This window comes from Nyctereutes procyonoides, unplaced genomic scaffold (genome assembly GCF_905146905.1).
Source record: "Nyctereutes procyonoides isolate TBG_1078 unplaced genomic scaffold, NYPRO_anot_genome, whole genome shotgun sequence".
NCBI lineage: Eukaryota > Metazoa > Chordata > Mammalia > Carnivora > Canidae > Nyctereutes > Nyctereutes procyonoides.
In genome coordinates, this window is record NW_026575020.1 from 32,201,836 (window position 1) to 32,217,160 (window position 15,325).

Below are 15,325 nucleotides of genomic sequence, written 5' to 3' on the forward strand. Positions count from 1 at the left end.
ATGTCCACCCACCTGTGACCAGGGTCCTGTGTCCGTCTTCTTACCTGACAGTGGCCGGTTCTGGCTGTGTCCCAGTGCCTGGCCTGGGGCCAGACATCACCAGCCACAGACAGATGAGTGAATGAATGACTGACTGACTGAATAAATGAATGAGCAAGTAAAGTAATGAATGAATAAAAAGAGGTGACTGCCGACTTCCTTAGGTAAAGGACCCTGGGAAAGGGATGCTCCCTCAGCCTCAGTTTCCCCACACATAAAAAGAGGGATGAAGGGCTCTTCCAGCATGAAGGTGCCAGGCTGTGGACGCCAAGCTGTGGGAGCTGGGCGAGGGGTACGACACTCAGTCCTGGGGGCCTCGTGAGTCTGCAAGGGTCATGGCAAATGTGCTAGGCCCCTGCCCTCTGTCGTTTCCGTCTCACTGCCCAGCGCAGACTGGTCTTCAGCCCAGGAGGCAGCTCACACTCCCGGGATTTTCATCAGACAGTGATTCTCGTCTGGGCACAGGGACATCTGTCAGCGAGGAAGGCCAATGTGGGCACCAGGGACATCTCCCCCGTCATGATTCCGAATGTGGGCACCCAAGCTGCCCTGGGAAGGCCCCGGGGGGGGGGGCTGGTATGACACTTACGAGCCACAAATTGGGGCAGATGCTTGCGCTTGGATGCACGCTGTCCCCTCACGTGTTCCATGAGCACCTTAAGTGGAGCGGTAGCCCTGGGCTCCTGCAGCTTGGGCACCATGGCGCTCATCCTCAGGCAGAGCCTACACACACCCCCACCAAACGGGAGGTAGAAAATTCACGCACGACCTGCTTCAGCCCACTCAGCCCTCCTGGTGGGTGCAGACCCCCATTTGCAGAAGAGAAAACCGAGGCAAGCGAGGTGGCCCCTCCCCCTACTGGGGCCTGTGCTGAGCACTTGGTGGAGGTCGTCTAATCCTCACAACAGCTCCAGGAGGGAGTTTTAACTGTGACCCCACTATTCCAATGAGGCCACATGGGCTCAGGAGCAGGAAACTAACAGGGCGTCCCGCCACCATCCAGGTCGGCTGGGTCACCCCTTTGTCCGCCATCCCCCCCAAGGAGCAAACACAGCTGAGGAGCAGACCTCACATTACCACGCCAGACCTTAACTGAGCCGGAGGCCGTGGGCTTCGTAGCTCCACGCTGAGACCAACCAAGCCATGTTCATGTGAAACAGGCAGAGGGAGGATCGACGATAGATGGACAGACATGTAGACAAATGGGCGGGTAGGTCAGTGGGGAACAGAGAGACACATGGGTAGGTGGACGTATGAGCAGAAAGGTGATGGATGGATGGAATCAGAAGGAAGGATGGAAGGACAGATGGGTGGGTGGAAGGATGGATGAATAAGTGGATGGATGGACAGATGGACAGATGGGGGATGGATGGGGGGAGAGGGACAGATGTATGCATGGATTGCTGACTGGTCGCATGAACAGAGGATGGGAGGGAGGGGACACAATAAGACCGAGAGAGCAGCCAGGGGAGCATGCTCCATGGGTGAGCAGACAGCAGGACGGCAGGATGGCAGAGGCAGCCCGCCTGGCCCTAGAGCCCTGGGTGGGTGCAGGGCCCAGCAATCGGCTATGCTCCGGCCCTTGACAGCCCCCGGGAAGCTGCATCTGGCCGTGCACGGCCCTCCCGCAGGCAGCAGCTCCCCTTGGCCCCCACACAAAAAGGGCTGAGTAATACACTTTTGAACAACTAACGTGTCTTTCCAGCTCTGGTGCCCACTGTGAAGTGGCGGAGAGAAGCGCAGGCAGGTGTTCCCTGAGTTCTTTAGCAACTGGGTAAGGACATGAGGTAGGGTCCCTCCCGAAGCCCATGGTAGGGACGGACTCACTCAGAGTCACCTGGCCACCATGCGTCAGGGCCCACACTAACGCACGCTGTCCGGGTCTTCCCCACTGTCCTGACAACAACCCCATTCACAGTGGCCACAGCTCGCAAGCAGGCGGCAACCACTCAGGTATCCCAGGGAGGAAAGGGCGGGCACCAGGTAACAGGAAAGGTGGACAGCATGGACAGGTGCCACCAAGATCAGTGTCTGGCTCTCCCCTCTGCCCCCGGGGCTGTCCCTCCTCTCCGACAGTGGGTCACTGTCACCAAGTAGGGAGGTGGAAGGATCAACATACGGTCCTTCCCAGGAGGGGTCAGCTCAGAAGCAGGATAAGCTGGTGTCACTGTCAGGTGAGTGGAAAAGGCACCCACTGCCCCTGCTGCACCCTCTTCCTCACTGGAGTGGTCGCTGGCCTGGTGGCCCCCCTCCTCTGAGGCAGGTTCTGGGTGCCACACACACCCCAGGCCAGGGATGGGCAGGGCGGGCCAGGCAGAGGCACACCCAAATGTGCTCCCTCACCCTGGGGCCCGGCCCATACGACACAAGCCGCCTTCGCTACCTGAGGTATCCCCCACTCCCACCCCTAGTGACACCGCCATCACCGCCCTGGCTGCCACGCCAGATCCAGGATCATTAAACCAGAAGGTTCCTCCCTCCCCATCCCTACACCCTCTCTTCCAACACCTCCCAGACAGGTTGGCCACACACCCGCCCTCCCACCCCTGCCTTCACCACAAGGAGGGCCATCCCTTCTTAAACCTTTGACGGAGCCCCCAGGAAGGATCTGGAATACACTGGGCACCCCCTGCCCCAGCTGGCATACGATGTCTGTGTTCAGATTCAGCTGCTGGCATCCCAACGGACAAGAAGATACCAGAATGCAAGATACCAGACGGGTATGCAAGAAAAGAGAGCGAACAGGCATGCACACACCAGGCACATGCACACACATGTACCAGGGGACAAGGCCCATTCTGCCCAAGCCTGGAGGCCTAACCAGTGGGCCTAGCAAATGTGGGGAGAGAGAAAAGCCGAGGCCATGGGGCTCAGTGCTTAACACGGATGCCATCCTCCCTGAGCTGTCGTCACCTGGCTCCCACCCCAACTGGGCAAGTGGGGCAGGCACCAGCTGGAGAGCTGCCCTGTGTGGCCAGAGCACACTGTGGGAGGCCTCACCTGAGCCCCTCCTGGGAAGGGGAACGAATTCCCAATGGCCGAGGATGCCGGCCCCATCATCACCACAGAAGGGAGAGGAACACGGGCTCTCCACGCAAGACAAGCGGCCAGGCACTTGGTGCCACCAGGTGGGACATTTAGAACTATCTTGCTGGCAGAATGAGCTAAACATGTGAAAACAGCCACTCTCCATCCAAACCTCTCGTGCAGTCCAATTACCTGGAATTAACCAGGTGGCACCAGATGGGAAAGGGACACTGGCAGGGAGGGGCCCATGGAGCGGCCTGGGGATGGTGCCCAAGAGCCACAGCCCTGTCCACAGCCACAGGTCGCCTCGAGGAGTGGCTGGGGCTTCACAGCACCATGGGACCTTTGCTTAGGAATGGCTCCTTTGAGGCTGGAGGGAAATCCCTCCTCTCCTCCCTAGGATCGTGGAGAGCACTGGGTCCCCCACCCCACCCCCGCAGGCTCCCACTGAGACACTCACTTCAGGACAAAGACAGGAGACCCCATCTTTACCCAAAGCGGCTGTGCCTTTTGTCTGCAGCCCATGAGAACTTCTGAGTTCCCCAGACACACACAAAGTCCAAAGAGCAGGTCCTCTACAGCCAGCAATGAGACGAGAAGTGCTTCTTTTTGGTTCCAGAATGCTCTCCTGTGCTCAGATTTGGATCAGGGTGCGTCTGACATTCTGAGAATTCACTTCAAACAGGAAAAGCCGTTCCATCTGCTGGGGGTTGGGCGGGGGTGGGGGCATCCAGTCTTGCCCTGCCCCCTGCCCTGACTGCCTTGTAGCCCGGCCTCTCTCAGATGGGGCTGGGGCTTCCCAGACTGCCGCAAAAGACCAAGCGTGAGGAACCCCAGGCACCCCAAATTAACTTTCGACAGCAGAGTTTCAGGGTGACAACAAGCAGGAGGCCCTGTGATGGGGGAGCCCCAGGGCCAGTCCCAGCAGCCACTCCCCTCTCAAGGCCTGGCAGCCCTCCCCCACCCCCCAGCTGCTGCTTCTGCATCGCACAAGGGACAGAAACCCCACCCTCCAGGAGACAGCCACTCCGGCAAGGCAGGCATCACTGCCGGCGTGCAACCATGGTCTGTGCCATGGACACCAAGATGGGATTCAGCCTCTGGCTCCACGGGGACTCGTGGGTATGTTTTGGATAGAAAATAATCAAAATATCAAAGACAATCCAAAAGAACTGAAGCCCGGGTATCTAAACAAACATGAATGTTCACCATAGCGCGATTCACAATCGCCAAAGGGTGGAAGCAACCCCGTGTCCATCAGCCAATGATTTGAAACCCCAAATGAGGCCCATCCCTACGGCAGAATGCTATCCCATCAAGAGGAGGCATGAAGCCCTGATGCGCCACAGCCCGGAGAAGGAAGCAGGTCCCAAGAGGCATGTGATGCCCTTTTTACGAAATATCCCTATCAGGCCCATCCAGAAAGCTGAGTGACGGATCCAGGGCGGTGGCACAGGGGAGGGGTATGGATGCCTATTAGGGACGGGGTTTACCTTCGTGTTGGAGAATGTTCTGGAAACAGACAGAGGCGGTGGGCACACAACACTGAGAATGTGCCAAATGCTACTGAACTATACACATTAAATAGGTTAGATTCACAACATGGTGTGGGGCGCCTGGGTGGCTCAGCGGTTGAGCGTCTGCCTTCAGCTCAGGGTGTGATCCCAGAGTCCCAGGATCAAGTCCCACATGGGGCTCCCCTCAGGGAGCCTTCTTCTTCCTCTGCCTATGTTTCTGCCTCTGTGTCTCTCATGAATAAATAAAATCTTTAAAAAAAAAACACACAAAAAAAGACTTATGTCATGGGATTTTTGCTTCCATTTAGTGAAAAGATAGCAGAGAGAGGACAGCGGCCTAGGGTAGGGGAATGAAAGACAGGGGAGCAGCCCAGCAAGGACCCAGAGCCCCCCACCCCACCCCTCTCCACAGCGCCAGGACCCTTGCAAAGCTGCCTGCATACACTGCCGCCGCACAGGACACAGCTGACTGGCCGGCAGCTCTGGAGGTGAACAGTCTGAAAACAGCCTTAGGGGCTCAAATCAAGGTGTCAGCAGGCGGGGTCCCTTCTGGAGGCTCCAAGAGAGAATCTGTTGCCTTTCCTGGCTCTTAAGATGCCAGCATTCCTCGGCTTGTGGCCGCATCACTCCAACTTCTGCTCCACCATCACATCTCCATGCTCTGCTCTGACCCTCCTACCTCCCTCTTTTACTTACAAGAAAAATGACCTCTGGTTACTTGTAATTACCCTAGCTACACCTGCAGAGAATCCCTTCCCTGTCACACAAGATCCAGGAGCCAGGAAGGGACTGTGGCTTTCAGGGGCCCCCTCTCTGCCCTCCACCCAAGCCAGCGCCATGGGCATCCATGGAACGTCAAGTGCTGCACAGGTGTATAGGGGAAACTTCCCAACTTACAGAAGAAGAGACAGAGGCCCCAAGAGCACCCTTGCTAAGGCTGATGGGTGAGTAGGTGGCTGACAGAGGAGACCTTCGAGGGCTGAGGGCCCGTTGGCCTCACCTGCAGCTTCAATGCCTGGGAGAGTTCTGCCTTTTGCTCTCTCATCTGTCACCAAATGGGACATCCCTCCCTCTGGAGGGCCAGCTCTAGCTGTGAGGAGGACCTGCACACCCCCCCCGACAACCGGCGGAGCCGGATGACTTACCAGGGACCCCCCACCCCCAACCCAGCCTCACTTCTGATCCTCCAGCTGGCACCAGGATGGGGCCCCCAGATTAAGTCTCCTATTCATCAGTCTCTGAGAAGTATAATTAGGGCTTTTATGGAAAATCAGCTCATTATGCAAAGTGCAAGGGCTATAAAAATGATCATTTTTCTAAAGGAGCGTGCTGGGCTCCTATCCAGCCTGGCAAGAAACTGGGAAGACTCTCTTTGGGCTGCAGACTCAGTTGACTGGTTTTTCAAAAAAGGAAAGGGCTTGGCCACACCAAAACCTTTGGTAATTAGGGACACTGCGAAACCTTCTTAAACGAGGAGCGAGTTAGTGTCGTAAAGGGCTGGTGGTTAGTGCCCAGTCACCAGTGGAAATCACAGCCTGTTTGGGGGGACGCAGGGCAGCCCCATCATGTTGCCGTTTCCTGAGCTCGTGGGTGGTGGTGGTTGGGGTGGGGACGCTCCTGTCCCCAGGGGCTATGGAGGGAAAGGACTCCAGAAGAGCCCTGGATCGGGGCTCAGATGAGGAAGGGAAAGCCCAGGGCAGGAGAGGCCCAGAGGACAACCCGCCGTGAGGGCGAGGAGGCCATGCAGGTGGGAGACAGGAGAGCTCCCCTGACCTCCTGGGGCTGCAGACACCTGCTAACACCTCCTTCCTCTCATTTCCTCCTCACCACCCCCAACCCAGCTGCACAGCAGGATGACGTCAGCCTCCTCCGGGCTGAGGGGCCTGGAGCCACAGCAGGACTGCCCCGTCCAGGGCAAAGCCAGAGGGGCTCATCAGCCCCAAGAACAGAACCGGGTTCCCGGGACCCAGGCCCTGCTTCAAGGAGACATGGATACAGAGAAGAGATCACGCTCCAGCCTCTTATGAACGAGCACATAACAGCATCAACCTTCGTCTCACGCCCTTCATTTCGGCCCACTTGTGTGCACACACATGTGTATAGAGAGGCCACACTGAACAGGCTGGGAAGTGTACCCAGAGCACGGTATGGGCAGGGGCAAGCCCGAGAACACACAGGTTTCTGCAGAAAACCAAAACCAAAACTATGTGCTGTCTCTATATTCAGAAATAACACACTCCTTCTTGATTAAGTTTTTAAACTGTCCCTATTACAGGCCTCACAGAAGCTACACTGCAAATCAGCATGTGCAACTGGGTGGCTGGGGGGAGGGGGGCGGCTCCAAGGTGCAAGCGACGTCCTAGGGTGCAAGCGGCCTGGTGGGTGCAGGAGCTTTGTCTCTGTAGCTTCTACACCCCCAACAACCTGTCCTGACCCTGATGTAAGAAACAACAAAAGCAAAAGTCCCCAATTCAACAGAATCTCTAAGTCATCTGAGAATGTAACAGCAAAACGCATCCTGGGGGTGGGGGCAGTGGTCCCTAACCTTCCCATCTGTCCCAGTGACTCTCTGACCCCCGGCGAACAGCCCCATGAAGGGGCAGCCGTGCTGGCCTGGAGGCACCTGGCACCGTGGTCCTGGGACCCCAGCCTTTGGGCACACAGTGTCCTCCAGAGACAACACCGGGGAGGGGGGCACCATAGCAGACCACCCTCACCATGTCACTTGCACCCGGGCATGACCCCACACACTCCACCCTAGGGCTGGGCTACTTCTGTCTTCCCAAACCCCTCATCCCTACCCTGCCGGCCCATGGCCTCCAGAGACACCGAGGCAGGGCAGGTCCTCTGCTCATCCCCACTCCATCTGGAACCTGATCCCCGTTGAGACGTCTCCCTGACCCCTCAGCTGTGGGTCAGAATCGGCAACCACACGTTCTCATTGGGGCTGCCCTCCCCCACCCCCACTGCCTGCGTGTCAGAGACCAGAGGCCAGACCACAGGAGTCACGGGGTTCTCTGAGGCTGAGCTTTGAAAGCCAAAGGGCATTAAAACTGGGGGTGATACGTCCTGCCGAGGGACCCGGGGGCCCCCAGACCAAGCAGGCCAGCTCCCCAGTTATGGTGCGCAGGGAGTGCGCTTCGGTAGCCAATGGTCTATGAAAGGATTAATTTGCTCATCTTATAAATTTTTTTTTTTTTTTTACGATAGTCATACAGAGAGAGAGAGAGAGAGGCAGAGACACAGGCAGAGGGAGAAGCAGGCTCCATGCACCGGGAGCCTGACGTGGGATTCGATCCCGGGTCTCCAGGATCGCGCCCTGGGCCAAAGGCAGGCGTCAAACCGCTGCGCCACCCAGGGATCCCTAATTTGCTCATCTTATTACCGAAATCGAAAGATATTTTGCACCCATCCATAGAACACGTGTGCTCAATCTCCCTGGTGGGAACTGGAGGCCCTCCCCTGCCCGCCCCTCCCCACTGCTGCCAAGAGGCAACTCGACACCACATGGAAATTCATGCATCAGATGCAGGCAGAGCATATCTGCTGCAGACTCGGGTGGCTGAGGCCAGGCATGCAGGTGGCATGCGGTGGCGGGGAGGACGAAGGGCCATCACTTGGCTGCGCCGGCAAGCTCACCTGATCCCTTTGTTCTGTGCCACGTGGTGCAGGGAGAGTCTGGACACGGCAGAGATGACCTAGGGAGACCAGAAAGACGCTTCTGTAATTCCACAAGAAACCAGAAAGTCATCACAAAACCGTAATGAAGGGCTGTGTGCACACAGAGCTGTTCATCTTGGGAAAAACACATACACACGCACAGCGTAGCATTTTGAGGGAGGCCAGGTACCTATTTTGAGTGTATCGTGCACAATTTGTCATTCCCATGCACCAGCGTGAGCTGAGGGCTGCTAGGCTCCTGTGGGAGAGGAGCGGGGCTGGGCTCGCCCCCTCCCACCACCCCCGCCCCCCCGCACCAGCCACGAACCACTCACTGGGCCTCATTCTCACTCACCCTGCGGTCAGCCCTGCCGGGGCCGCGGGAATCCTAATGGGCAACACGCTTCCAATGTGCTCACCCTGTGCTGCTGTTCGGTTAATGGCACATCCACAGCAAGTGCTGACCCAGTTCAGAGAGGCCCAGAGAAGTTAAGTGACTAGCCCCAAGTTACACAGCAGCCCGGGGCGCAGCGCTGACACAAACATCCAAGCGTGGTACTCCTTCCTCTGAGCCCCTCCTCTCTTCACATGACTGCTGAAACTGACACCCAGCTCCCGCAAAGGGTCAGGCCAGGTTCAGACTGTGTGAGGGAATCCAAGCAGTATCTCCCCAGACCCACCAACCTGTCCAGATGAGCAGAGGCCACTCCTTCTCTGGCTGCCCCTGACCCTGCTTCGTCCTGTCCCATCAGGGCCCACCCATCTCCCAGCCTCAAAAGCCCCAATGCAGGGACTCCGCAGATCCTTCCAACAGACAGTGGACAAGGATGAGGTTCCACAGATGTTATGGGTAAACTGAGGCAGGGAAAGGGAGGCAGTTGCCCCAGAACACAGAGTAAAATCCACATGAAGTGTTCACAATTCATCACAGGATTTACGGGGCCCCTGCCATGCCAGACATCACACTCAGGGAACAGGTGTGATCCTACAAGACGTCCTTGTATAAGTGTGCATGAGTCCATCTGTGTGTGTGTGCGTGGAATTGCATGTGTGCCAGACTGTGTGCACTGCATGCTGCATGTATAGTCTGTGTACACACGTGCTTGTGTCTTTATATACATAGTCACTGTGTGTGTGCATGTGTAATCTGTGCGTGTGCACATGTGTATGTGTGTGTAGTCTATGTGTGCTTGTGTGTAGTCTATACATGCATGTGTGCTTGTGTGTGTGCATTTGTATAGTCTGTGTGCTTGTATGTGGCATGCATGTGTCCTTGTGTATGTGCACGTGTACATAAATGAGAATCCATGAGAGATGAAGTATGTGCATTGCATGTTGTGATCTGTATATGAATGTGTGTATATAGTATGTATATATGCATGTAGTCTATGTGTGCTTGTGTTAAGTCTGTACATGCATGTGCTCTTGTGTGTGCACGTGTGTACAGTCTGTCTATAATATATGTGTGACTGTATGTGTATTGTGTGCTTGTGCGTGTGCATGTGTATAAGAGTGTACGTAAGCAGTGTGCATTGCATGCTGTGTGTGTAGTAGTATGCTTGTGTGTTTAAACTGTGTGTGCATGTGTGCACATGTGTGTAGCCTATGTGTGCTTGTGTGTGTGTAATCTGTGTGCACATGTGTCACCTATGTGTGCCTGGGGACAGGGAACATGGCCCATGAGGACCACCTGCTAAATTCACAGACACTGAGGCAGGATCTCTTGCCTAAAGCCCCCAGCTGAGACACGTTCCACAGACTTCCCTTTAGGCTATCCTTCTAGCCACAATTTTTTTAAAGGGAGGGAAACCCCAAGGCATACAGAAGGCCCCTTTCTCAGACAGCAACAGACTGCCTTGGCCAACACGAACAGAGTGCTGTGAGGGGCCTTCCGGCAGGTGGTCACAACTCAGGGGCCGGGCCCTGGCAGGTAGGAATCTGCGGAATGGGGGGGGTCCTCTGTGCCGCCCCAGGTGGGACTCCACTGGCTCACACACAGCCTGCCCACCAAGGCCCATACTTGTGTGCTCCAAGGGGCCTTTCACAAGCCATGAGCAATTAAGCTTCGGCTGCTATTCTTGGCTGTTGAGAGCTCTAAACTTTTAGGGATGATGACAATCACAGCAACATTGCTGCATGTGATAGAAGCTAGAAATGTCAGGGCTTGGAGGGTTTGGGCACATAAGCCGCCCCCCACCCTCCACGGCAGACAGTGTTCAGCACCTGCCCAACTCCTCCCCAGCCGGCCAGACACAGGCTAGACACTTGCCGGCAGAGCCCACCCACAGCACCAGCCAGCAGTCAGCACGGGCCCGGGACACCCAGCCTGTTTCCTGACCCAGAATTAGGGCGAAGGCTGTGCTTCCTGCAGATGGAGCCCCCAGCAGAGAGTAGCCGCCGCAGGGGAGCGAGCCAGAGCCAGTGCCCAGGTCCCCATGTGTCCACAAGCCTGTGGCCCCGGCAGACACGGTGGCTTCTCTGGCAGCCCTGTGCTCGGCAGCCTCAGCCCCGAGCTTGCAGACACTCTACTCTGGGCTGGAATGTGTCATCAATGGTCGTGAGAGACTCAGCTCCAGGTTCCTGTGAAGCCAGGGGCAGCTCCTTAGATGGGGTTAAGTGTGCCCCTCTGTCGCTCGGTCCACCTGGGCTGCAGGCTCCCTGACTGGCATCTGTACAGGAAGGGGAGTGCGAACCCCACCCTACAGTGACCGAGGGCAGGGGCTGCTGGGAGCAGGTGTGGGGCCCCCAGAGACAGTCACAGGGTCACACGAGGGGTGGCAGCTGCCCCATGTAGAAAGACAGGGTGCAGGGCGCATCTCCCTGCAGGGAAGGGAAGCCCCAGCATGGCTCCTACAGCACCTCTGGCCAGGCAGCCCCATCCCAGGACGGAGCAGCTGGGCCCTGATCAGATACCTCCCAGCCCACGGCCCCTTGAGCTCTTCTGAAAACGTAAATGTCAAAGGATGACATTTTCCCAACTTTTCTCTGCACTTCTCGTTTGCATCCCAGTTAATGAACGGAAGGAGCACACACGTACCATCTACCCTCCTCCCCACATACAGCTGGCTCAAGGCTCTGGGATCAGCAATCCACTGAGCACTTCTCCGGGTCAAGGACTGTGTGCATGGGGCAGGGCAGAGGGGGCGACAGCAGAAAGACGTGTCCCAGAGGCCAGGTCCACGGGGAGGAGCCCCAGGCACCCCCAGTGAAGGACGTAGATGTGACACTTGGAGGACAGGAGGTGGAGGTGTGCGGTGTGCACCCTGGGTGGACGTCTCAGCTCCGCCCCCACCCAGCCACGGCCTGCTCTGACCCCACACTCTCTACCAGATCTACGTTCAGGTGCACAGACCCCCAGACACCAGCGGCCAGTCAGCTTCCTTGCGCTCACTGGCGAAGTCTCACAATGCAAACCTCCAGGCCCACCCCCCAGATGCCCTGGAGTGGATGAGCCCAGGTTGGGCACCCCAGTGCCCCAGATTGGGTCAGACAGGCAGCATCACACTCTCGGTCAAGGCATGCAGGAGGACAAGGAGAGGGACCTGAGGGTCTACCTCGGGATGGCCTACAAAGCACAGAGCCGCTGAAGGGTGAAGTGGGAGGAATGGACGGTCAGGCAGGGTGGGCAGGAGGGACTTCTGGGGAAAGGATGTGTGCTCTGGACCCCAGGAAGCTGAAGGGGGATCCAGGGCAGAGCAGTATCCAGGGTGGACCTCACCATGCCTAGAGTTCTAGAATGCGACTGCCAGGACCTCTGCCACTGGGCGCCCACTGTCTCCCCTGACAAGCAACAGGTTCACCAAACTTGTCCAGCTAGACCCCGAGGGTCCCCGAACCAGGGCAGCACCCCATGCCCACCTCTAAGCCTCGGCTTAGAATCTCACCCAGTCATGGCGAGGTAGGCAGGCAGCCTGCAGGACAGGTCCCTGAGGGGCAGAATGACCTGGCAGGGCCACCAGTAAATCCTTCAAAGAAGGGTGGTGGGAACCATCCCACACTCCTGGCTGGAAGGAGCAAGCCCTTGCTGCCCTGGTGGCACAAGGAAGACCCCGAGTTTCTGCTCTTGGATACGGGGAACACTTGAGCTCCAGAGGTGTTCTGGCAGCGATTTACAAATGCTTTTAAAAAATCCAGCAGCAGCCTGGTTGCCCAACACCAGAGTCCCAGAGAAATAAAGTCAGGCACACCCACACGGGGGATTCTGAGCTGTCTTGTAAACTGATGTTGTAGAAGGGGTTTTGTTGACATGAAATATATTCATATATCCCTTCAGTGAAACAAACAGGTTGTGAAACATGTACAATCACTAAAGTCTAATTTTTAAAATTATATACTGCGGAAGAGGGCTGGGCATAAATGCACAGAGCAGAGGCAGTGACTGGGTGGCTTTGTGCGGTTGGCCTCCTGCTTTGCCTTGGCTGTAGTTTTACAGTTTCCTACAATGTACAGTGGGGGGCCAATGTTATAAAAAAAAAAAAACTCTGCTGGTGTTCACTCCTGCCCCCACCGCCCAGGTGCAGGAACTCCCTGAATTCTCCTGTCAGTAAAACATGCTATTCAAAACAAAGCCTCTGGCTCTGGGCCCTGTGGTGGAAACACTGGACAGGTTTAGTCCCAATACACCAGGGCCATCACAAACCAGTCATAAGTCACCACTCTCCCTCCCTTACCCAGAGCACACAGTGGCAGGCCCCCCCATTCAAGCCACAGCCAGCAGGCGACCAATCAGGACCCTCACTCTTGTGACACTGAGGAGTGCTCAACACGGCACACAGGGATCTCCTTGAAATGTACCCGCATGTGAAGCTGCGCCTTTGAACTTTGTATTCCAAGTACCTGGCACACAGATGTCACCTGGCAAATGTTGACGTGGCTAGATGATGGATGGATGGCTGGATTCATGGGGACGTGCTAGGATGGATGAATGGTTGGATGGATGGATGGATGGATGGATGGATGGATGGATGACAGATGGGAGGAAGGGAAGATGGAGGGATGGGAAGAGGAAGGGAAGATGGATGGGAGGATGGATGGACGGATGGATGGATGGGAGGGCAATGGATGGATGGATAGATGGGAGGAAGGATGGAAGAATGGATGGACGGATGGATGGATGGATGGATGGATAGATGGATGGGAGGAGGGGAGGACACATGATGGATGGATGGCTGGGAGAAAGGGAGGATCGATGGATGGATGGATTGATAGAGTATAGGAGGACAGGTAGATGAAGGAAAGATAGATGGGAAAAGTGAGTTACTTAATAACAGAGGAAGGCTCACAAGACTCCAGACTCTCCCTGCATTCCCAGAGAGGGGTTTCAACACCACAGTGGTCTGGGAGCCCCTTGAGTGTTGGAGCTGAGCTGGGCTCACTCCATGATGCATGCCCAATGTCTTCACAGAGTAGGCCCATCAGCTACAACTCCCGCTGGAGAAACCAGAGACTTTTCTGCACTCCTTGTGGGTTGCTCAAGCAGGGACCTGCTTCTCAGGAAGATTTGGGCCACCCAAGGCCCCAAGCTCATTTCAGACAGAGACCTGGAGACTTGGGAGCAGGACAGAGCAACTAGCTCCTCCTTACATTCCACTGCCCTGTTCATATTAAAGTTCCACCGGGGACAACTCCCAGGGTGGCACAGGTATCCTCTTTGCACTGCATTCCTCTCATGCTAAAGGGAATGATGTGCACATCCTACCCAGCCCCACTACTGTGAGCCTGCCCTGGGGCACAGGTCTGTGCCAGACCCCTCAGGGCATCGCATGAAACTTCTGAGCCCCAGGAGGGTCCTTCCCATGACAGACACTGGACTGGACTGACTGCTCATTCATTTTACAGACAGGAAACTGAGGCCCCATACTGGGAAACTTGCTCAGGCTCACACAGCTGGTCAGCAGTGGCTGAGAGACACTCCTGTTACCCACCCCATCAAACCTTTGGCGAGGGAGGGGTCCATGACAAAATATCATTCAACCTCCACACTCTCTTCCCCTACAGGGCAGGCAGAGGCCGTGGCTCCAGGAGTTCACAGGAACACAATCTGGCTGGGCAGAGGATACCCACTGCCACTCCAGCTCTCCACAGGCCTCCTGGACACCTGGCACTTTTCATGTGCCACATGCAGTTTTTTCCAAGCTCTTCTGGGGCCAGCATCACATCTGACCTTTGAAACCAGGCTCTGAATTGCCTCCTCACATTTTACAGGTGAGAAAAACCAAACTATGGCCCACTGAGTTTATATGATGGGCATAAACCAGAGTAACTTCAGGAATGCTCAGAGAATGTCTGTATATGGGTAGATGGGTAAATGGATGGGTGCATACATGAATGTGTGGGTGTGCTGGTGAATGGATGGGTAGGTGAGTGGATGTGTGGGTATATGGATGGGTATGTGAATAGACAGATGGGTACATGGGTGAAGGGATGGGTAGATGTGTGGGTGTGTGGGTATATGGATGAGTATGCAGACAGAGATGGATACACGAGTGAATAGATGGGTAGATGGGTGGGTGTGTGGGTATATGGATGGGTATGTGAATAGATGGTAGCATACATGGGTGAATGGATGGGTAGGTGGGTGGGTGGGTGTGTGGGTGAATAGATGAGTGTGTAGATGAATGGATGGCTGGTTGGTGAATGGATAGATGGGTAAATGTGTGGCTATATGGATGGCTGTGTAGATAGATGGATGGGTGCATGGGTATATAGATGGGCGTAAGGATGAATGGATGGGTTGGTAGGTCGGTGGATGGATGGGTAGATGGTGGGGATGAATGGATGGGTGTGGGGGGTGAGTGGATCAGCGTGTGGATGAATGAATGGGTACAGAGATGGATGGTGTGGGAGTAAGTGGGTAGGGGGATGGATGGATAAGTGGACAGAAGATAGATGGACAGGCAGACTCGGCAGCAAAGATTCCAAGGAGAACCTGCCTCCCAGAGCATAAGCCAGAGTGACTTCAGGCTCAGTTGATTCTGGCTCAGGTCAGGCTCTCAGGGTGGTAAGATCAAGCACCACGTCGGGCTCCGTGCTCAGCACAGTCTGCTTGAGAGTCTCTCTGGCTTTCCTCTTCCTCTGCCCCT

The 15,325-nt window shown here is 56.0% G+C and overlaps 1 protein-coding gene across 2 annotated transcripts in view; it reads right to left on the reverse strand.

Annotated features, from left to right (window-relative positions):
- The window catches only part of VAV2 (vav guanine nucleotide exchange factor 2), a 159,459-nt gene that overhangs the window by 66,156 nt on the left and 77,978 nt on the right, over positions 1–15,325 (reverse strand). For both annotated transcript variants that reach the window (XM_055320331.1, XM_055320321.1), the window contains exon 3: positions 8,223–8,281. In XM_055320331.1, coding sequence (XP_055176306.1) covers positions 8,223–8,281 — 59 coding nt within the window. The remainder of the gene's footprint in view (positions 1–8,222; positions 8,282–15,325) is intronic.